This window comes from Poecile atricapillus, chromosome Z (genome assembly GCF_030490865.1).
Source record: "Poecile atricapillus isolate bPoeAtr1 chromosome Z, bPoeAtr1.hap1, whole genome shotgun sequence".
Taxonomy (NCBI): Eukaryota; Metazoa; Chordata; class Aves; order Passeriformes; family Paridae; genus Poecile; species Poecile atricapillus.
Window position 1 is genome coordinate 117,627,240 of NC_081289.1, and position 20,586 is coordinate 117,647,825.

At 37.1% G+C, this 20,586-nt stretch overlaps 1 protein-coding gene across 5 annotated transcripts in view; it reads right to left on the reverse strand.

The window, feature by feature from the left end:
• Positions 1 to 20,586, reverse strand: part of UHRF2 (ubiquitin like with PHD and ring finger domains 2) — a 78,778-nt gene that overhangs the window by 10,853 nt on the left and 47,339 nt on the right. For 4 of the 5 annotated variants that reach the window (XM_058827581.1, XM_058827580.1, XM_058827579.1 and 1 more), the window contains exons 6-9: positions 12,194 to 12,380; positions 9,146 to 9,269; positions 8,646 to 8,753; positions 5,029 to 5,133 (exon numbers count right to left, since the gene is read on the reverse strand). In XM_058827581.1, coding sequence (XP_058683564.1) covers positions 5,029 to 5,133; positions 8,646 to 8,753; positions 9,146 to 9,269; positions 12,194 to 12,380 — 524 coding nt within the window. The remainder of the gene's footprint in view (positions 1 to 5,028; positions 5,134 to 8,645; positions 8,754 to 9,145; positions 9,270 to 12,193; positions 12,381 to 20,586) is intronic. The other variant, XM_058827582.1, reaches the window with a different exon arrangement.

Here is a 20,586-nt window from a genome sequence, read left to right on the forward strand (position 1 = left end):
CATCTTATTATTTGGGATTACTGGAGAATAATGACTCATCAAAACAATTTCTCAACAACTTTGAGTTCTATCTATAGATAATACAGGATCTTATAACCACCTACAAAAACTTTTAACTGAGAGCCAGTATGAGATTGGTAAAGCTATTTTGTCTGAAGAGGATCAGAAAGCAGAACTGAAGATAACAGCTCAACAGTTAAAGAAAAATGTATGGCAAAAGGAATTATTGATGTCTGTATGTTCTTCATGAACAAACAAAATAGCTGTCAAAAAGCCTATCAAAACACTTATCTTTTCCCTTCCCTTCTTTCTACATTCTCCCCATTTCCTTACCTTAAAATACATAATTCTGCCATTTCTCTTCTGCTTTCCACAGTTTAATTCCACTTGCACCAAAACTTTCAATAGCTAGTAAGTACTTCGTTATTCTGTCTTCTCTTAATGCCTTCTGTATGTCCCTTTTTCTTATGTTGTGTCCATGAAGTTATTTCTTAACCATCTTGTTTGTAAAGTTTGATCACATTATAAAGCAAACAAACTTCAGCCACAGTAGCATTGACCCAATATTTCATACTGAGGCACGTGAGTGGAAGACAAACCTGAAGCTCTAGTACTACAAGCCAGTCAGCCTCAGACAGCCAGTACAAGCAGTCAGTCAGTTGTATTAAATCATACTCCACTATCCAACGTTGTTATATAATCAGTTGTAAGTCTAACAGAGGAATAATGTAGAATGAAGAAAGTAAGATTTTTAATTCCATTGAATCATGTGACCACTTTACTTCTGTGGATTACTTATGGACCAGCTGACGGGGACATTAGCTAGTTTAAGTTACTAGAATATCAGCTATCTCAAGTGAGCTCTCAATTATTTTCTCTCTCCATTAACACCTCTGCTCTTATGCTCAGATTTCAAAGTTTGGTTCCAGCAGATAATGCAAAATTTGTATTTATCAGTAGCAGGCTATTACAAACACAATCAGATTTTCTAGATGAGTTCCAACCTTCAGTTTGAGCAACAAAAAATGTCTTATTGGCTTTCTTGATACAAGAAATTCCCAAATATCATCTCTTCATCAATCCCTCATTAGTCTGACCTCAGCAAAATGCAATGAATAAAAGGTGAGCATAATCAAATCATGATAAAGTAAAATAAAAAAGTACTAAGCCTTTTTAAATGAAGCTATTAAATCCAAGTCAATTATTAACTATCAAGCAATTACATTTGAAAGCATTCTCTTTCTCCAGTAGTAGCGATATCTGAAACTGAATCATGTCATCATTCATCTCCATTAAATTTTGTATCCATAAAGTGCTGACAGAATTGGCCTGTCTGCCCATTGTTTGATTTATTTTTGATAATTTCATGGTTTAACACTGCAGTAAAAGGTGCCAATTGAAAAGGAAGTGCTAAAGTATAAATATAATTTGTAAATCAATAAGAATCCCTTGCATTAAGTGCAGAGCCTGAATACATCATAATTATTCCTGCTGAGTCTTACCCAAAATCGCCCCTGACAGCAAAAACCTGGCAGTTTCATGGCACATTCTACCACAATGAAAATATTTCACTGTATTAGTGAAACATTTCACTAATCTACATGTCTGAACAGTAAGAAACACAGCTTCAAAGCAGGAAACATCAGAAGGTGGCTAACTGGTGATAGATGTAGGGCAACATTTTAAAAGACTGAAGTCCTAGTTAGCTGCTGCATGTGAATTCCTCTCTGAGGCTTTTCTTACTCCTTTCTATGCAGTGTCCGAAACTGGTGAATTAACAGGCTTTCAAACTGAACATTTATATGTAAACCATTCAGGCTACCCAGTGTGGATTAATTATATTTTGTTTCATTAAAAATCCATTACGACTTCGAACCAAGTTCACCCAAGATAGAGGTTCTTTTCTCATCAAAGACACTTTCCTGTAGTAGTCGTTTATTTAGGAGATACAACAGCTTTTAGAGACAGCATTTTAAAATTATGGTTATCTGACTATCAGCTGGAGATCCAAAATTGATTGGACTCTTGAGGGAAAAAAATATTGCATCTGTATAACTAATTTAATTAGCTTACTATGATTCTAGTTAAAGCAACACATTTGAAATCTAAAAGTCAAGCATTAGACATTCATTTTAAGAAGTGGTTTGTGAAAACTACATTCCAGGCAGTGAATGGGTTTGGTATAAAATACCAACAACATGAAACAATGAGTATATTGCCTGGGGTCACTGCAGTCATTATCTTTTGAAGTCTCAGAATCTTTTACAAGAAGATGTGACTGCTCACACCAGGTATTATTCTCCAAGAGATTCTGAATCTCATTTCAGCAATTTTCCATAAGATCCTATGTGCAACAACACTTACAGAAGAAACAATTTTTGTTTGGATTAAACAAGAGCACACGACGCAACTAATTTACCGTCTTTACAACACCACCTCAAACCCAGCAGAAACATTAATCTTGAAACTTTTGACAATAAACAGCAGTTTCAATTTGATATATAAAAACAATGACACAAAATAAGAGGGCAAGTTTTCAACACAAAGGTTAAACTTCTTCAGCTGCTTGATTTGATGAACAGACAAATCAGAATATGTTCATCATGAACACTGTGATTGCACAACCAGTGCTGATGTCCAGTATCTAGTGTGTAAATGTTAATCCGTCCTGAAATAATTCTTAGATTATAAATTACTGAAAGACTTCTCAATTCTTTCAGCTAATGCTCCTGTTACGGTTACTATCAAAGCAATACCAGGAGATCAGCAACATTAACATATACAAAACAAAAGCTAACTATAGGTAAGCCATGTAACTTGTCCCGAGAGTTCAAAGTTACCCATTTTCAGAAGAGAGATTAACGTGCAAATATTTTATATGCATGTAATTAGAAATGAGGATAAAGCGTCATGTGCAAAACAATTTCATCCGATGCTCATTTTGTAAGCTATGACAGTACCTGTTCTCAATCTTGAGGGTAGATCTGACAGAACTGATAAAACTTGTTATTAATGAGTACTCCAATACATCCAGAACATCAGAACTTCAGTAAAACCGGAGACAATTTTGGGTCTCTAGGATTATAAATTTCTAAAGGCATGGCATAAAAATGTCATGATCTAAAGCTAGACAATGAACTCTGTTTTCTGCAATGTAATTTTGTAATTACTTTACCCCAATGTGGCTTTGTTGATTTAAAGCAATAAGAAGTGCATTAAGATGGCACACATCATCAGTGTGCATAAATAGTGCATAAAGTTTATAAATAGTATAATACTTCTCCAAAACGAATTAATTTATTTATTTCTCAATTTTATAAAAGCATACACATAAACATATTTGTTGCACCACTGAAATTCAGTAAGAGTTACCTCTCTTTTTTGGTACTCATACAATAAAATGAATAGATGTGAGCAGAGGTTTTTATGTGTATATTTTATTTTAAATAAATAAATCTCAAATTTCACATCTCAAATTAATTAGATACTGTTCTTAGGATACTTATAAGAACTCAATTTTTTAGTGCACATTCTTACAGAAGTTTAATCTCTTAACCTTTTTCAAAAAAAGCAGGAAAATGGAAGTAAATTAGAAGATAAAATCTGGCACATGAAAGGAAAAGAAAAAATAACTTCAATAAAGTTACTGGGAAAAAAAATCCCTTGTGTTATTAGTTTCATATGATATTCATAAAAGTTTTTAGGGTATTTTCTAAAGCATTTCTCTCCTACCATGCCTTTTCAAAAGTATTTATGTCTTTTAGACCATAACAGTACTTAGGTGTCTACAAAACCACATAATCACAACATCACTTAGGTTAACTGAAAAGGCATGCAAAGGATCCAACTAAGTTTACTAAATACTTTGAACTGAATAATTACCACCTCAGAAATAAGGAGACATGAGTATTACCAAAAAGAATACAAAGAGGAGTCCACAGCATCCCAGGATAGCAGATACAACTATTATGAAATAGTGTTCTTAGGGTCTGAGAGCTGTCCCCAGCTGAGGGGCTGGGACAGACGCTAAGGACACTATATCCAAACACCAAGTACCTCCTCATGCCACTTGTTCAAATAGAGACACACACTCCTTCAGAGGCAATACTCTGCAGCAGCAGCAGCTGGTTGATGCTGTTGGCAAAGAATATAGCACATTCCAATGCTATTTTATTCATATGCTTTTTTTTTTCTTTAGTGCCGTTTTCCTTTTGATTGACAGCTACGTGCATTTTAAAAAAACAGGTTGCTTACTGCATTATCCTTCACCTGATCCAGAAAATTCCACCTGATGGACTGGAACTGCAGGAAGGGATGTACCTTGTGTAAACATTATTTAATTGAAGAAAACAGTAATCTCTTCATAAATAAATGTTTGTCAACACCATGAGATGAAAATTGAAAGCAGTTACTCTTTTGTTTAGCAGTATAACTGCTTTTGTTGCTCTACTTAGATGTTAACACTGAAGTAGAATTTTTTCTCAGCACCTTTTGGGATCATAGCACAAGATTCCGAGACTTTGTTAAGAAGTTCTGAAAGTGCTCATTAGCAGGACCCAAGAAACTTCAGAACTTCATAGTATCAAGTAACACATATCTCTTATTCTTGCTTCATTAAAATAAATGTATCATATATTTAGAAATACTGTTTGGAATGTAATAAATTGTGGCAAAAGAAGAACATAAAACATATTATTTGCACATAATTACACTCTCAGATTTTATATTACACTCAATTCAGACTCCAAAAGTATACTGAAATGTAACTACCCTAAACAATGTCAAATCCAGTGGTAACTGATACTTCACTTTAATCTATATCTGAGCATAAGCACTCTAAGATTTGGTAAAATTTTTCTCTCCAAAATAGTAAGAGCTACTTAATTTATCAGTAGTAGCTGTTTTTCCCACAGTCATGTCTGCCTAAACAATAGTTTTAGATTAAATACCAAGTATAACTATATTTACAAACATTGATACATGTGATGCTTTAGAACAGCAAGACCATTGCTTGCATGAATGACATACCACTTCATCTTCAAATCCCCCAGCTAGTACGAGTGAGTAAGCTCCATCATTACTGCGTCCATGGATTCCACCAACATGGGGCCTGTGAACACCTGCTTCGCTCACCTGGAAACAGAAAAATGCGAGTTCATAGCAATTGTTTTAAAAACCCAGTCACCTACAACCACTTTTAACAATCAGCTTTCTGCATAAAATATTTTAGAGGTTTCTGTGTCAACAGTTAATGCAAGACTGCTACTAAAGGTGTGAATTCCACTCCTTTAGGATGAAAAATGAAAAGTAAGAACATCCAGAAAACCAGCAGGACAATGTTGGACAGTGGTGACACTGGAAGATGTAATGGTAAGCTTTCCTCTTTGGGGAAAATCACCAAGATCTTTTTCATGGGCAGTAAGTACCCAGGCCTGTACTCACTGCTATACTCCACTTGCACAGTCATTTAGAACAATTCAAAGGAGAAGGACATCTATCAGCTTGGTACCATTTTAACCAAGGAAGATCCCAGTGTCAAGATCATTTTGTCAGGGACTTTTAAGGTAACACACTGTAAATGTAACCAGTGGAAAGGAATATTATCATACTGCCTAAGGAAACAGAAGAAGCCATTGCAACACCATAGGGATCATAGACTAGTTCTCTAACCGTGATAACTCTCTGTAATAAATGTTCAAGAAATCTGCCACCGGACCACCTGAAAGCTGCAGCTGCAGCATAATCTGGCAACATCATTAAAGTCTGCTGGAGCATCTGTCCCACAAAAGTTTACTTAATAATGGTTTGAAACTACTGATTAGTAGAAAAGCCCCACAAACAACCTTCACATATAAAAAGAGACTATATATTAAATTATGCATTTTCTCAGTATGTTATGCAAAAAATACTGTTGGTAGAATGAAGGCTTCCAGCAATACTTCTTTCTACCTTCATATGTTCTTCCAGACCTTGATTTTGCCTGCTTTTCTCATTCTGCTTTTTGCACTCCTGAACTCCTTTTCCCAACCTACAGTTCTATGCAGCTTTCATGGAAGTCTGTATTCCGCTATACTCTTGAAATTTCACAACACAATACATCAAAGATCCAGCTAGTTAAAAACACACTTTTTAACAATAGATTAGAGCTGTGCATAGTATGAAAACTATGCAAGGAAACAATAATACTTCCTTAAACAGTTTCTTGGGATCCAGCTGTCTGTGGCTGACTTCCTATTCTGTTGAAGACTTTTGGATTCATAGTATTTAAGATACAGAAGAGTTCACAGTAGTACCACTTGTCATATGAACTAGTACCACTTTCAGTCACTTTGGAGTGAAAAGCTGATATTTTATTCATAACAGTTTACAAAATTTGACATTACAGAAGTATGTATACTGGTCTCACTTTTAATATACTGTACATGATTTTGTAGTCATCTACACCCCACAAAATTTTCAACATTTTCCAGATGAATGAAAGCCGCTCCATTCCTTTATTTGTCCCGTTGCTTTCCACAATAATTTATTTTATTTTCCTTCAAATGACCCTTCATTTCATGAAAATTTAGTAATTGATTTATTCTCCTGATCACCATTTAAATGACATATTTTTCAAAATTAACTATTAGAATATCTCATTGCTAAATAACAAGAAGAATAAGTAGCTGAAAACCAATTACAAATTACACACTTAGAACTCTTCCCAGCCCCATGTTTGCAATCCACAACAACTTTTAAACTCACATTTATCAGCTACTTGCCAGTTTTTCCACACCATTTGTGAGTATGCTGAATAAAAAATTGTATTCCTCTTTCCTGTATCAATATCCTTTAATTCATCCCTCCCTCCCTCCCTCCCTTCCATTTTCAATTTATGTTTCTAGTAGGTGATTCCTGAAAGATGAACACTGATAAATAATTCATGCCATAGATGCTCTTCAGATACTCTCTCCAGAAGTAATGTTTAGTCAATTTCCTTCTATGGAAAACAGAGTTTTTGTCATAAAAAAAACTACGTAAATCAGAAAATAAACAAGTTTTTAAATTCTCATACAGTCTCTAAATTCTCATGGATTAGCTGAGACAATCTCATTTTTTCATAAAAATAACTAGCTCATATGAGAAACAGAAGTGAAATTTAACTTTTTACATAGAAAGGGTTTCAATTTTTTTAAAAAAATGACAAAGTGTTTAGTTTGTACTCAAAGTAAATTAATTATGCATAAATGGTAATTGTCTTTTGATATTTAGTCCATACACAGATATATAGTATATATACTCTATATAGTAAGTATATTATATATAATATATAGTGTATATATGTAAGAAACATTTTTTGACAGTTTTTCTGATGAAAGAAGAACTCTAATTGTGTTTCTTTTTCCTACCAATACTAGAAATACTTGAAAAGAATTAGCTTTTGTCTTACCAACAGAATTTCTAATGAAAAGGTAAACTAGTAATTCCAATTACTTTTGAAGCAGTGAAAATAAGAATTGATTTTGATACTTTGAGTTTGCCTAAGTGATTTTAGAAAGTTCACTTATGTATTAGGCTTTACATAATCTGGCACCTAGCAAAAAGAAAGCAAGTGATGAAAAGTACATAAAACAAATCAGAAGAGGCTTTTGATTTCTGGCTTGTCCCTCCTCAAGCAGTTTAAAAACCCTTGGTTTTATTCTTCCAAATAAGACAGGAAATATTTAGTTCCAATCATTTACACATGCAAGAGACAAAGAATTGTGACAGGCAGAAAGATAACCAATTTAGAAAACAAAGAAGTATGTATTTTCGTGACTAAAAACAACAACTAAAAAATGAAAGATAACCCAAAAATCATTGCAATTGGATCAGGCTGGAGAAAAACAGTTTGGAGGAAGTTTGTAGCTTACTGGACACTACAAAACCAGAAAAAAATCAGTACTGGCACAAAACACAGCTGTCCCCTCCTCCCTGCTTTGTTTTTTCCTGCCCCATTGAGTATTGGCACTGTGCTTACATAACCAAAATGCGAAACAGACTGGGAAAATTAGCCCCCAATCTACTCCAGATGGGATTATTTTTCCGCCAGTTTTTTACAAACTTCATTTACCAAAGAGCCTAAGGAATATTTGAAACAGAAAATGAGACAGTTCAAAAAAAATACCATAAGCTGAATATACAGTGACTTTCAGTAGCAGTACAGGCTTACATAGGTTTAAGTTGTTCATCAGCCTAAGAGCAGATTTGGATATCCATTACATATGACCAAAGACACCTACAGAGTCAACTGTTAACACATAATGTTTTCAAAATCTTCAGTCTACATCCCATGCATGGGATAATCAGTTCATGTGAAGAAAACTCTTCAGAAAATACTTAAATCTAGTCACTACTGATTACACTTAAAATTTTAACATGTGAATTATGTTTATCCTAATTCCAACAGACTTTTTACAAAGTTGTACCAAAAAGCTGTATGGTAAAATCAGTATACTTCAACTGTCACTACTATCAGCATTAATTCTAATATTGGAATCATAATGTATTTGCATTGCTTAGTCCTGGTGAAACTGGCAATTGTCAACTGATATTTATTTTAGTGCCCAACCCATTCATTATTATTCCTACTTCCTTCAACTACAGCTAATACTAAAACAACATACCTGAACTCTGAATTTCCAGGTTGTCCCAACAGGAACACCAGGTATAGGCCCATAATGATTTGAAGGAACAATAGTGCATTCCTTAGTGCGACCAACACAGGCCATGCCCTAAAAATACAGACAAAAGCAATCAGACAAATGAATTACAATACTGGAGACTATTTGTAAATTCAATGCAGAGGTCATGAAATCTGTTTATTATAATGAACACATACTTCAAAATATGCTAACAATTGTTAAAAGGAATGTTAAATTAAGTAATACGTGGTTATGGGTTTCGGAAGGGAGTTGGGGGTTGTCTTTTTTTGTTTTTACCTCTAGTCACTTTAATAATCCTTCCACTGCTTTAACTGCCAGTAAACAGTGGGTCAGAATAAACATTGTCTTGGCGTCTGTGCAACCCAGTACTGAATTTTGTGTAGTGCATATGTAAGCAGAATTATAGATGTAGCACATACAAGAACAATCAGAGTAACAGCTATTTCTAAAACACACTCTACCTTTCCCCAGTCTCTCTGGCTTTCAGTACTGGCAGATGGCATCTTTGCTTTCTTTTTACTCTGTTTGAGTTTTTCTCCAGCCTTTACAACTTCATTAGAATCATTTTTGCAGGAAGGACAATACCTAAAAAAAGGTTTTAGTAAATTCTCAATTAACTTCATAATAACGGCAATACATTTCTTGTAGCCAAACTAGTGTCCGTTTCTTTATTTTGACTGAATGTTTCAAGTTAGCAAGCATATACCAGTCTTAAGCAGCTGAAGCCTACGGCTTAAAAAATTAACTCAGTGTGAACAAATACTGTCAACTTTTTATAAAAAGGGGCTTTTCAGTATCTTTAAAGGTAGAGTGCTAGTTGCAAAACATACAACTGTTTTTTCTCACATGATATGTGAGAGGTCCCCATGTCTCCTGTATTCTCTCTTCATTCAGTCTTCCTTCATTTACATCATGTAAAGGAGAAGACAGCTGAGATTAGAGTATGCTGCTAACCAGTACTCATGGTCTGTTTCTGTGTGTTTCCCAGTCTACCCTTATTTTTTGCTGGTAGTGCAACAAATTTCACTGCAGATTGCTGAATGTCAAACAGAGCCAAGGTATGACGCAATGTGTATAGAAACTCACAAACACACACTCACTCCACAACACTGAAGCCATTTGGAATATAATGCTCACTCCAACTAACACAAATCCATTCAGGTAGGAAAGCAGAGATGCTACTATACATTTACTACAGTAGAGAGAGAAAAGAACAATAGTGGTCATCTGCTGTTTCCAACAACATTCCAGTCCAAAAACAATAATACAAAGGCATGTCCATGTTTCTGGCTCCCATAGGCTCGATTTGGCCCATACACCATTAGAAGAGGAAGCCTAATCTACACTGACTGATAACCTCATTCAGGTAACAGCTACTACTACTAGTACTATTACTGTTTTGAATTTATTAAGTTTTCTATGTGGATATGAATAGAATAATTAATGATTAAGGTCTACAGGAATAGATTTCACTATCTCAATTAAGGTGTTGAACCAGTAAAAGAATGAGGCCATGTAGATTTAAAATAATAATGTAAGATGCTGAAATTGTCTGACACTATGACTTTGACAGGTATTACAGCTACTTACAGAAAAAGGATGTAAGACCAGTTATAAGAACAAACATGACATAATGCAAATTCATAAGGTGAATTAACTAGGTGAAGTCACACGGTAAATTCCATGTTTCTTGATATGGTAACAATATTACCTTAACACCTTTTAAAGAGAATCTTGTAGGGAATATTAAATACTGTTTCACATACCAAGAGACTTAATGTCCACCAGATAAACTTATCCTTTCCCAAACTGAAGGCTTAACCCCTGAAGAGAGTTTGCTGGATTTTATTCTCTAAAAACACAAAATGGAAGTATTTCCAGTTCTAAAGCAAACTGTTCCTAAATTAAGAATCAGACAACAATGACTCTGCTAGTATGCAAGAAGAAGGGAGAGCACAAACTTACTCTTTGGCAGGAGATGCTGCATTGCCCAGTGTAAATGCACATGTAATGACAAGCATTAAGACAGTGTAGGGCTGGTGACGTTAAGCATCCCGAAAGTAGTTCACATAAGCCAGGTCCACAACTGTACCTCTACCACCCTGTGACTTAATCCACAGATTCAGCTATCTACTTACATATATAGATCTTAAGACTCCTATTCTTAGTTATACAGTGAACAAAAACAAGCTAAAAAGCTTGACAGCAATTTTCCAATAAATTTTAATTACACGAATTAAACTTCCAGAAATTTCATAATTTGGAGAATGGACCAAGACTAGCTCTGGAGTGGATGAGGTGTTAATGATCAAAAGTCTTATTACTATTACGCAGCCATGTGCACTCAGAACCCAGAAAACCAACGCTCATTCTGGGCTGCATCCAAAGCAGCATGGGCAGCAGGTCAAGAGAAGTGATTCCGCCCCTCTACTCAGGTCTTGTCAGACCCCATCTGCAGTGCTGCATCCAGCTCTGGGGCACCCAACACAAGGAAGATATGGACCTGCTGGCAAGAACCCAGAGGGGGGCCACCATGTAGCCCCACCATGTACCTGGGGTAGAGCACCTCTGCTATGAAGACAGGCTGAGAGAGTTGGGGCTGTTCAGTCTGGAGAAAAGGCTTGAGGAAGACCTTATAGCACCTTCTAGCTAGTTTAGATTTTAGTAAGAAGTTCTTTCCTGTGAGGAGAGTTGCCCCAGAAAACAAGAAGACCACCAGGCACTAACCAATAAACATTATGGAATCCAGTGTGGTGTAAGAGATTGAGTTATTAATTTACAAAGAAAGTTAAAACTTCAAAAAAATTCACATTGATTTTTACATAAAATAAAATCATAAGGTTAAAAGAGATTCCATGTAATGTACTCATAGACATCTTAGACATTTAATGAAGTCTACGGAAAACTTTATCAGAATAAAGTTCTATTTATTACTCATTTATAAAGGATTAGCATCTCAAGTAAGTCATAGGAAGGTGATAAATATGAACAGTGTAAATTGTAGACAGACAATAAAGATGTAAGAGTAATTACATAATAAATGAAGAGTAGCAATGTAGTGGTCCTTCCATAGCATGAAAAATGAATGTAGTAGAGGCAACAAGGAGCACAGGGGCGGCAGCAGGCAGAGGATGAAGGGGCAGACAAGTGTGAGCATAAGAGAATTGCTCAAGCAGTGAAGCTTTTGTAAAATGAAAAGGCTGAGAAACAACTGTTGATAAATACAATCAGATCAGATAATGTCACAGAAGATCATAATGTTCATAATGAATAAAATGAACATACCAGTCCTGAAATTTCATAATGGCTATTAAAGCTTACTACTAATCCGTTGTGAATGATTTAAAAGAATTATCTTGACAGAAAACATAAGCCTTATATTAAGTAGGATGAAAACACCCCAGAATTTAAAAACATCTTCAGTATTTTCTCTCATGAGGTGCAAATATCAAAAAGGTAACATGTATAGAATGTAAATATAGGTAAGTAAATCATCCTTGTATATTTACCAGTCTTCATCTTCTGGTATCTTGCTTAAAGGAGGGTTCAGGCAGTATATATGATAAGCCATATTACATTCATCACACAAGAGTTGCATGTGAGCATCTTGTTTGCCACCACACAAGTAACACGAACAAAATCGGCATTCCTTATCGGGATCAGCCCTACAGTGCTTGCATTCAGGGCCACTTTTTCCTGTCAAAAACAAAGAAATGTCAAATGCCATGTATCTCAGAAAAGTGCATTACTGTATCTAAAGAAGTAATTATTTCTGAACATGAACACTGCTCTCTTGAAAATGCTTCTTTTCTTACAACGTGCTATTTATCTAGGCTTAACAAGATTTCTTCTGCTGTATAAACAAGCCATAAAAAACATGATTCATCATCAGCTTCTCTTTATTTTCTCCTGTTCCCAAGATGTACCTGCACATTCTCCCTAAAGATGGAGCTTTGCTGTCTTTTGAAGCTATACAGCTTATCAGATCCTTGTAAGTTAGCTTGGATAACATAAGCAATAAACGTAAATATTTCTTTCAGGAGTGTATTCTTGAATAGAAATATGAGGTGGATCCTTGATGTATCCAGAGCAGTTCTGGATACTTTCACATTTTCCTGAGAAGGAAATTAATGAGTAAGAATTTGGAGAAATCCAAGCCCCTTTCTACTGAAGAAAAGTATGCCCTCCCAACTGAATACACTACAGGGAAATTGATCCCTGCAATTGTAAGTTATCAAGATAAATCCGTGGTGAGAAACTCTGGACTGAAAGTTAAGAAAGGGGGACTGGAATGCCAAGCATTGTGCTGTATCTGCAGTCTTTCTGGAGGACCTTGAACAATACTTTATCTTCGAAGGCAGAACTAACTAGACTTAGAGCAGCAAGAGGATAGGGTTTTGATTAACAAAGAAGAGTCAGGAGCTGCTAATGAATTAAAAACTGACAGGGGAATATGTGTAAAATGCCTCAAAAGAACTAGAGCTTTTTCATCTAAAATGCTGACACAGTTGATAGCCCAGCCAAAATGTCTGTACACTAGCATATGTAGCATGAGTGACAACCAGATGAATTGGAAGTGACTGGAAAGCTGTGATCTAATCACAAACACTGAAACTTGGTGTGATACATCACATGACTGGAGCTCTCCAATTGACAGCAACAAACTGTTCAGAATGGACAGGCAAGGAAGGAGGGGGCAGGCAATTTGTCATCTCTACAGACTTGCACAAAAACCGTCTCTGAAAAACAGCAACAACCAAGTCAAGAGCTTGAAAATCAGAGGCCAGTCCAATAAAGGAAATCTCATGGTTTATGTTCATTACCCACCACTAAATCAAGGGGACCCTGTTGACAAAACCTTCTTACTTCACCTGCAGGAAGCATCACTCTGGCAGGTTCTGATCCAGCTGAAGAGACTTGTCAGGACAGTCCCTGACATCTGCTGGAAAAGCAGCTCAGCAAGATATAAGCAGTCCTGGAGACTCCTGGAGAGCATCAAGGATAATTTCTTAACCCAGGTGACAGAGAAGTGCACTTGCTGCTTACTGACACAGATTAACTAACTGGAGAGGTCAGGATCAGCAGCAGCCTGGGCTGAAGTGATCATGCCTGAGTGGAATTCATGACCTCAGGGATTATGGGCCAAAGAAAGTCAGTACTCTGAATTTCAGGACCTGAACTTCTAGTTATGTAAGGAATTAGTGGATAGGACCCCCAGAAAACTGCACTCAGGAGCAGAACAGAACTCTCAGATCTTTAAGAACATTTTTCTTAGAGCCCAAGATCTCTCAATTTCCACCAGTAAGCATTCCGGCACAGAAGGCAGGAGACCAGCATGGCTCAGTAAAGACCTCCTGGACAAAGTGAAATACAAGAAGGAAAAGCACTGGACATGGAATCATGGACAGGTATCCAAGAAAAGAGAAGTGCTGTCTGGTTGTGGAGGGACAATTAAGAAATTAAGAAAGCTAAGGTATAGTTGGAGCTGAATTTGGCAAGGGATACAAAGAATAGTAAAAATGGCTTCTATAGGCATGTTGGTCAGAAATGGAAAATTGAACAAAACACAACCCCATCCTCCCCTCTGTCCCCCAAAATGAGACAGAACTAATGACAATTGACATGGAGAAGGTTGAGGTACAATTGAGCAATTTTGTTTGCCTCTGTTCATTAGTAATCACTCTTCCCATACCTCTCAAGTCCCCGAACCTCAAGAGAGGAACTGGGGGATTGAAGTGTGTTGACTTATTGGTGTAAGAGCCGATCAGGTTCCAAAACATCTGAAAACCTGAACATAGACATGACCATGGGACCCAAGAAGATGCATCCCAGGATCCTGAGAGAATTGTTTAATGTAGTTGTTAAGCCACTCTCTATCATGTATAAAAAGTCATGGCTGCCATATCATATCTGAAAATCCATGGCAGTCAGGGTAAGCTCTCAGTGACTGAAGAAAAAGGAGTATTTCCATCTTTTGAAAAAAGGGTAATAAGCAGGAACCCAGCTTATTATTTATAAGTAGTATAGTAGTCGTATTATTTACTACTCAGCCTCATCTCAATGCCCAGTAAGATCACAGAGCAGAGAGACTCCTGGAAGATATATCAAAACATGTGGAAGACAGAGGGCTGGTTAAAGACAGCCAAAATGGCTTCACGAAGGGCAAATAGTGCCTGTTTGGAACACCATGCATTCTCTCCACCATGGAGAGAATGCATTAATTGTCAAAGGCAAACTATAAATGTCATTTACCGGTCTGTAAGGCCTTTTATTTGGACCCTCACAATATTCTTAACATAAAACCACAGAATTATAGAATATCATGAGGAAGTAGGGATCCATAAGAATCACTCATGTCCAACTCCTGGCCCTGCAGAGGACATCCCAAGAATCCCTCCATATGTGAGAGCATTGTCAAAAACCTCCTTGAATCCCTGCCAGGCTTGGTGCTGTGACCACTTCCCTAGGGAGCCTGTTTTAGTGTCCAAGCACCCAGAGAGTGCTTGGACATTTAAACACAGCTTCAGGCCATTCCCTCAGGTCCTGTCACTGGTCACCACAGAGATCAGTGTCTGCCCCTCCCCCTTCCCCTCATGAGGAAGTTGTAGACTACGATGACTGCCCTCAGTCTTTTCTTCTCCAGGCTAAACAACCAGGCAACCTCAGATATTCCCTGTAGGCTTCCCTTCAAGGCCCTTCACCGCCTGTACTTTGTGACCCTCCTTTGTGACACTCTCTAGCTTTATAGCTGCCTTACATTCTTGCTGCTAATCTGAAGAGAGAAGGGTTTGATGAATGAAATGGTAAATAGATAGGGACTTAATTGGATGGCCACATTCAAAGAGTGAATGGTACACATCCAATGGTTCAATATAAAAGTGATATCCATTAAGGAGTGGTGTTCTTTAAGGGTCGTAATGGTAACACTATTGTTTTCTATCTGCATTGATGACATACCCAGTGGAATTGAGTGTGCCCTCAATAAGGTTGTAGGTGACACCAAACTGAGCAGTGCAGTTCATCACAGAATCAAAGAATCATTAAAGTTCAAAAAAATACCTTTAAGATCCTGAAGTCTAACTACCAACCTAGCACCATTATCATGTTCAGCATTAAACCATGTCCTCAAGTCCCATATCCACTCACCTTTAGAACACTACCAGGGATGGTGATCACTTCATTGGGGAACTTGGTCTAATGCTTAACAATCCCTTCCATGAAGAAATTTTTCCTAATATCTAATCAGTACTCTCAGACACGTTATGACTTGCTTCAGCACCTCAATGTCCTCTTTGGAATGAGGGGTTCAGAACTGAACAAAGGTGTGGCCTCCCCAGTGCTGAGTACAGGGGACAATCCTTGCCCTGCTCCTGCTGGCCACACTATTGCTGGCACAGGCCAGGATGCCATTGGCCTCCTTGGCCACCTGGGCACTGCTGGCTCCTGTTCAGCTGCTGTCACCAGCACCCCCAGGTCCTTTTCCTCTGGGCAGCTTTCCAGCCACTCTGCCCCAGCCTGTGGCACTGCCTGAGGCTCTTGTGACCCAAGGGCAGGACCCAGCTCTGGGCCTTGTTGAACCTCACAGCACGGCCTTGGCCCGTGATCCATCCTGTCCAGATCCCTCTGCAGAGCCTGCCTGCCCTCCAGCTGATCAACACTCCCACACAGCTTGGTGTCACCTGCAAACTGAGGGTGCACTCAATCTCCCCATCCAGGTAATCCATGAACTGACCCCACTACTGAGCCCTGGGGAGCATCACTGGTGACCGGCCACCAGCTGGATGTAACTCCATCTACCACCAATCTCTGAGCCAAGCCATACAGACAGGTTTTTACCCCATGAACCATGTGCCTGTTTGAGCCATGAGCTGAGAGTTTTTCCAGAAGAATGCTGTGGGAAACAGTATTAAAGGCTTCACTAAAGTCCAGGTAGACGATATCTACAGCCTTTCGCCCAACCACTAGGTAGGGTCACCCTATCGTAGAAGGAGATCAGGTCAAGTTTAACATGTCTTTCACAAACCCCTGATGGCTGGGCTGATCCCTTGGTTGTCCTGCACAGGACGCGGAGGACACTTGGGATGATCTGCTCCATGACCTTCCCCAGCACTGAGGTCAGGCTGACAGGCCTGTAGTTCCCTGAATACTCCTTCCAACCACTCCTATGACAGGTCCAGGGGAGGGCCATGAAAATGATCAAAGGGCTGGAATGCATCTCCTGTGAAGAAAAGCTGAGAGAGAGATGATGTATTCAGCCTGGGCAAGAGAAGGCTTTAGGGATATCTTTTTGTGACCTTTCATTACTTAAAAGAAATTATAAGAAAGACAGTGAAAGACTTTTTTACCAAGATCAATAATGACAGAAAGCAACAATAACGATAACAAGAAGCAGTTTTAAATTGAAAGAAATGTGATTTAGACTGGATACAAGGAAGAAATCTTTTACTGTGAGGGTGATGAGACACTTGTACAGGTTACCCTGAGAAAGTGTGGCTGCCTCATCCCTGGAACCTGTCAATGTCAGGTTGAATGGGACTTCGAGAAACCTGATTTAACGAAAAATACACCTGCCCATGGCAGGGAGTAGGACTAGATCTTTAAAGGTCCATTTCAACTAAAACCATTCTATGATAAGAAGTGCAAAAACAATGCTGTTTGAATCATTGTTTTTAAGATAAAAAACTTTAAAACTTAAGTGTATAAAAGTATCACTGAAGAGGGAAGATTACCAGCTGCAGATAGAAGGTTTAGTCAGATGTACTGACTGGAAAACATGATAAATAAATATGTAAAGCTACCAGCAGTGACTATTTTGCAAAGTCTTAGAGGCAAAGGTACACTTAAATATATATTTCTAAAAAGACTCCAAAATCTATGACAATATTGCTTTTCTAGGAGTGTAGCCTAGAAAACATAATATGCTATCCAAATGGATTCCATTAGTTTGAGATTTATCTCCCAAGGTTCATTTGAAGAGAAAGGAAGAATTCTGTGAGTGCTGATAAACAAATCTGAGCATTTTCCAGCACAGCTATGTAAAATTCACAATCTGTGCAAGGTGTCAATAACAATTCAAGTCAGACTAAGAAATCTCAGATAACTGTTAACTCCTTTGAAAAATTTTAAAAGTGATGACTGAGCACTCCCTATGGAAACCCAATAGCCTACCTTAGCCAATAAATAATAGACAACATGAAACAGCATATTTTTCTGTATCTCTGAGCATCATACATTGTTTAGGCCTATGTAATTAACTGGTTTCAGTTACAAAACCAGTTTCTTAGGTAAAAGGTTAGTAGTAATTTTTTTTTAAATAGGAAAAGAGCAAAAAATACTTACATATTTTAGTTTGGTTAAGCAATAGCTGATGTTCTCTACTTTCTTCAGTACACAAACTACAAACTGTCATTTTCATAATATCACTTTCATTTTTCACATTTCTGTTTTAACCATGTTGTAAGTCATATGCACTAACTATAGCTGCATAATTGGTCACATGAAGACAAGCCTGTTCATCTCAACCACCAATGCAGAATTTAGTTGCATAAATAATTTCAAATTATCTTTTTTTTGCGGAAAGAGTCAACACAAGTTTACATTCTGATGGAAGTAATATATGTAGATACCTAGGTCTTATTTGCATGTTGCATATAAATATTTGTAACATATTTACAAATAGATTGCTTCTTAGATTTTTTTGTTTTGAATATAATTTTCTAACAGGCTTAGCCTTACTCCTTTTATCATTTGTAGAATTTTTCTGCCATTAATTACTTAAAGAGTTACTATTTTTAATTGTAACTGCCGAATTTATATTGACATCACTTTACACATACAAAACCTAATTATTATGTCACCCTGCTCAAGAAATAAGAGTTTTTCTGCAGAGACAATCTGTTATTGATAAATACACTGTTTATCTGATGAAGATTATTTCCATAGTAGGCATTCTATCTTTTGACAAGGAGCTTAATATGGACAAAAATACAGTCAGTGCATTTGCTGACTGTGCTTACAACAATTTCATAGAATATTTAAGGCCAAATAATGATTTTAATTTCATCTGCCATGATTGTAATAAAATTCTGCCTCTTTCCATAGTACATAAGCTAAGTGTGTTTATAGGTAGGTGTATATATACGGAACTTTTTAAAATACATATAGGTACACATTTTAGTACAAATAGGGTTGTAAGTACAGTCCAGAAGGAAGGACTACACTGGTGGTTATAGCATTCAGCTCCACTGTGTGCAATGTGCATACCTGGACAAAGGCAAAACAGCTGACCTGGCTGAAAAACCAGAATCACATGAACAGAGTTGTACGGTGAGTGCTGGCTTCAGGAAAAAGAGCAGTTCAAGAAGTAAGGCTGAATTCCAAGGTCAATTTATTTTTCATGATTACACTTTAAAAGATTATATTTGTGAATGATATTTATTTATGAAGGTTATAAACAGTCTGTTGAAATTAATAAGATTGGGACCAGGAACAAAATAAAATAAAACATACACAGAGGTGCAAGTCTCTACACAGATGTCAGTATTTGGGTAGTTTAAGCAAAGAAGTTACAAATAAACAACAATCAACATTGGAAGGAGTGAGATGTAATAGACAATGAAGGTCTTGACTCTGAAACAATTAGAGTGGCAATCAGCATACAAAGTACAGATTGGTGAGTCCACACCTCAAATCCTCTGTTCAGCTTTGGATCCCTGATTCCAAGAAGGACATTGAGGTGCCAGAGTGTGTCTAGAGAAGGGCAGTGAAGCTTGTGAAGGCTCTGGAGCACAAGTCCTATGAGAAGAGCTCAAGGAGCTGGGGTTGCTTACCCTAGAGAAAAGAAGGCTCAGGGGACCTGAGACCTTATAGCTCTCTGCAACTACCTGATTTGTAGCCAGGTGAGGGTCAGTCAAAAGGACTAGAGGAAATGGCTTGAAGTGGGGCTAGGGGAGGTTCAGATTGGTTATTAGGAAAACTGCTTCACACAAAGAATGGTCAAGCACTGGAAGATGTTGCCCAGAGAAGTGATGGAAGTGCCACCCCTAGAAGTGTTCAAAAAACACGTAGATGTGGCACTTAGGGGCTTGGTTTAGTGGTGGACTTGATGGTCTTAAGAGTCTGTTGCCATCTAAATGATTCTGTAAGTAAATACATCAGATCAAATAGCACCATCATAGACAATTTCGTATAGTCAGCTATACAGTAATCACTCATTTCCTCAACCCATAATTAAAAAAATTAATTCACTACACAGTAGCTGCAGGGAAGAATTAAATGAACTGCAATACTTTTTTATGCCATTTAAGACGTTGCATACTTCCAAAATAAATAGTATCTAAACACAAATTAGTATTTGTAGATTTTCAATTTTCTCACACAGAAATGTTTTCAAATCAAAACATGCTTTAAAGATATTGAAAAGATCTTTTAATGTGACCAAGAAAAAATAAAAGAGTGGATAGTTCTTTTCTTTTCTAAAGGGAAGCAATTTTTTCTAAGGGAAATAATTCTCAAATAATGAAAATGAATAATGAGTTGAGAAACTGATATTTTCACTTTTAAGAATACCACAGGGAATGGTATTTGTTCTTCTGAAACACAGTGATTTTTTTTTTTTAGACAACAAATAAACATTAATCAGACTTGTGCACTGGGAGCCACCTACGAAGGTTCTGAAAAATTGCATGGAGTCAGGAATGTAATATATAATTATATTTAAATAATACCTCCTTGTAGAGCTACAGTTCAATCTTCAGTGTTGCTATCACAAATACTCACCACTCCTAACTTTAATATATTTTCAAACTTAGGATAAAATGTCATTACTTTTTAGATAAACTGCCACTAACTCCTTATTGTGGTTGTGGGGAGGTTAAGGAGGTTTGGCAGGCTCAACTAATCC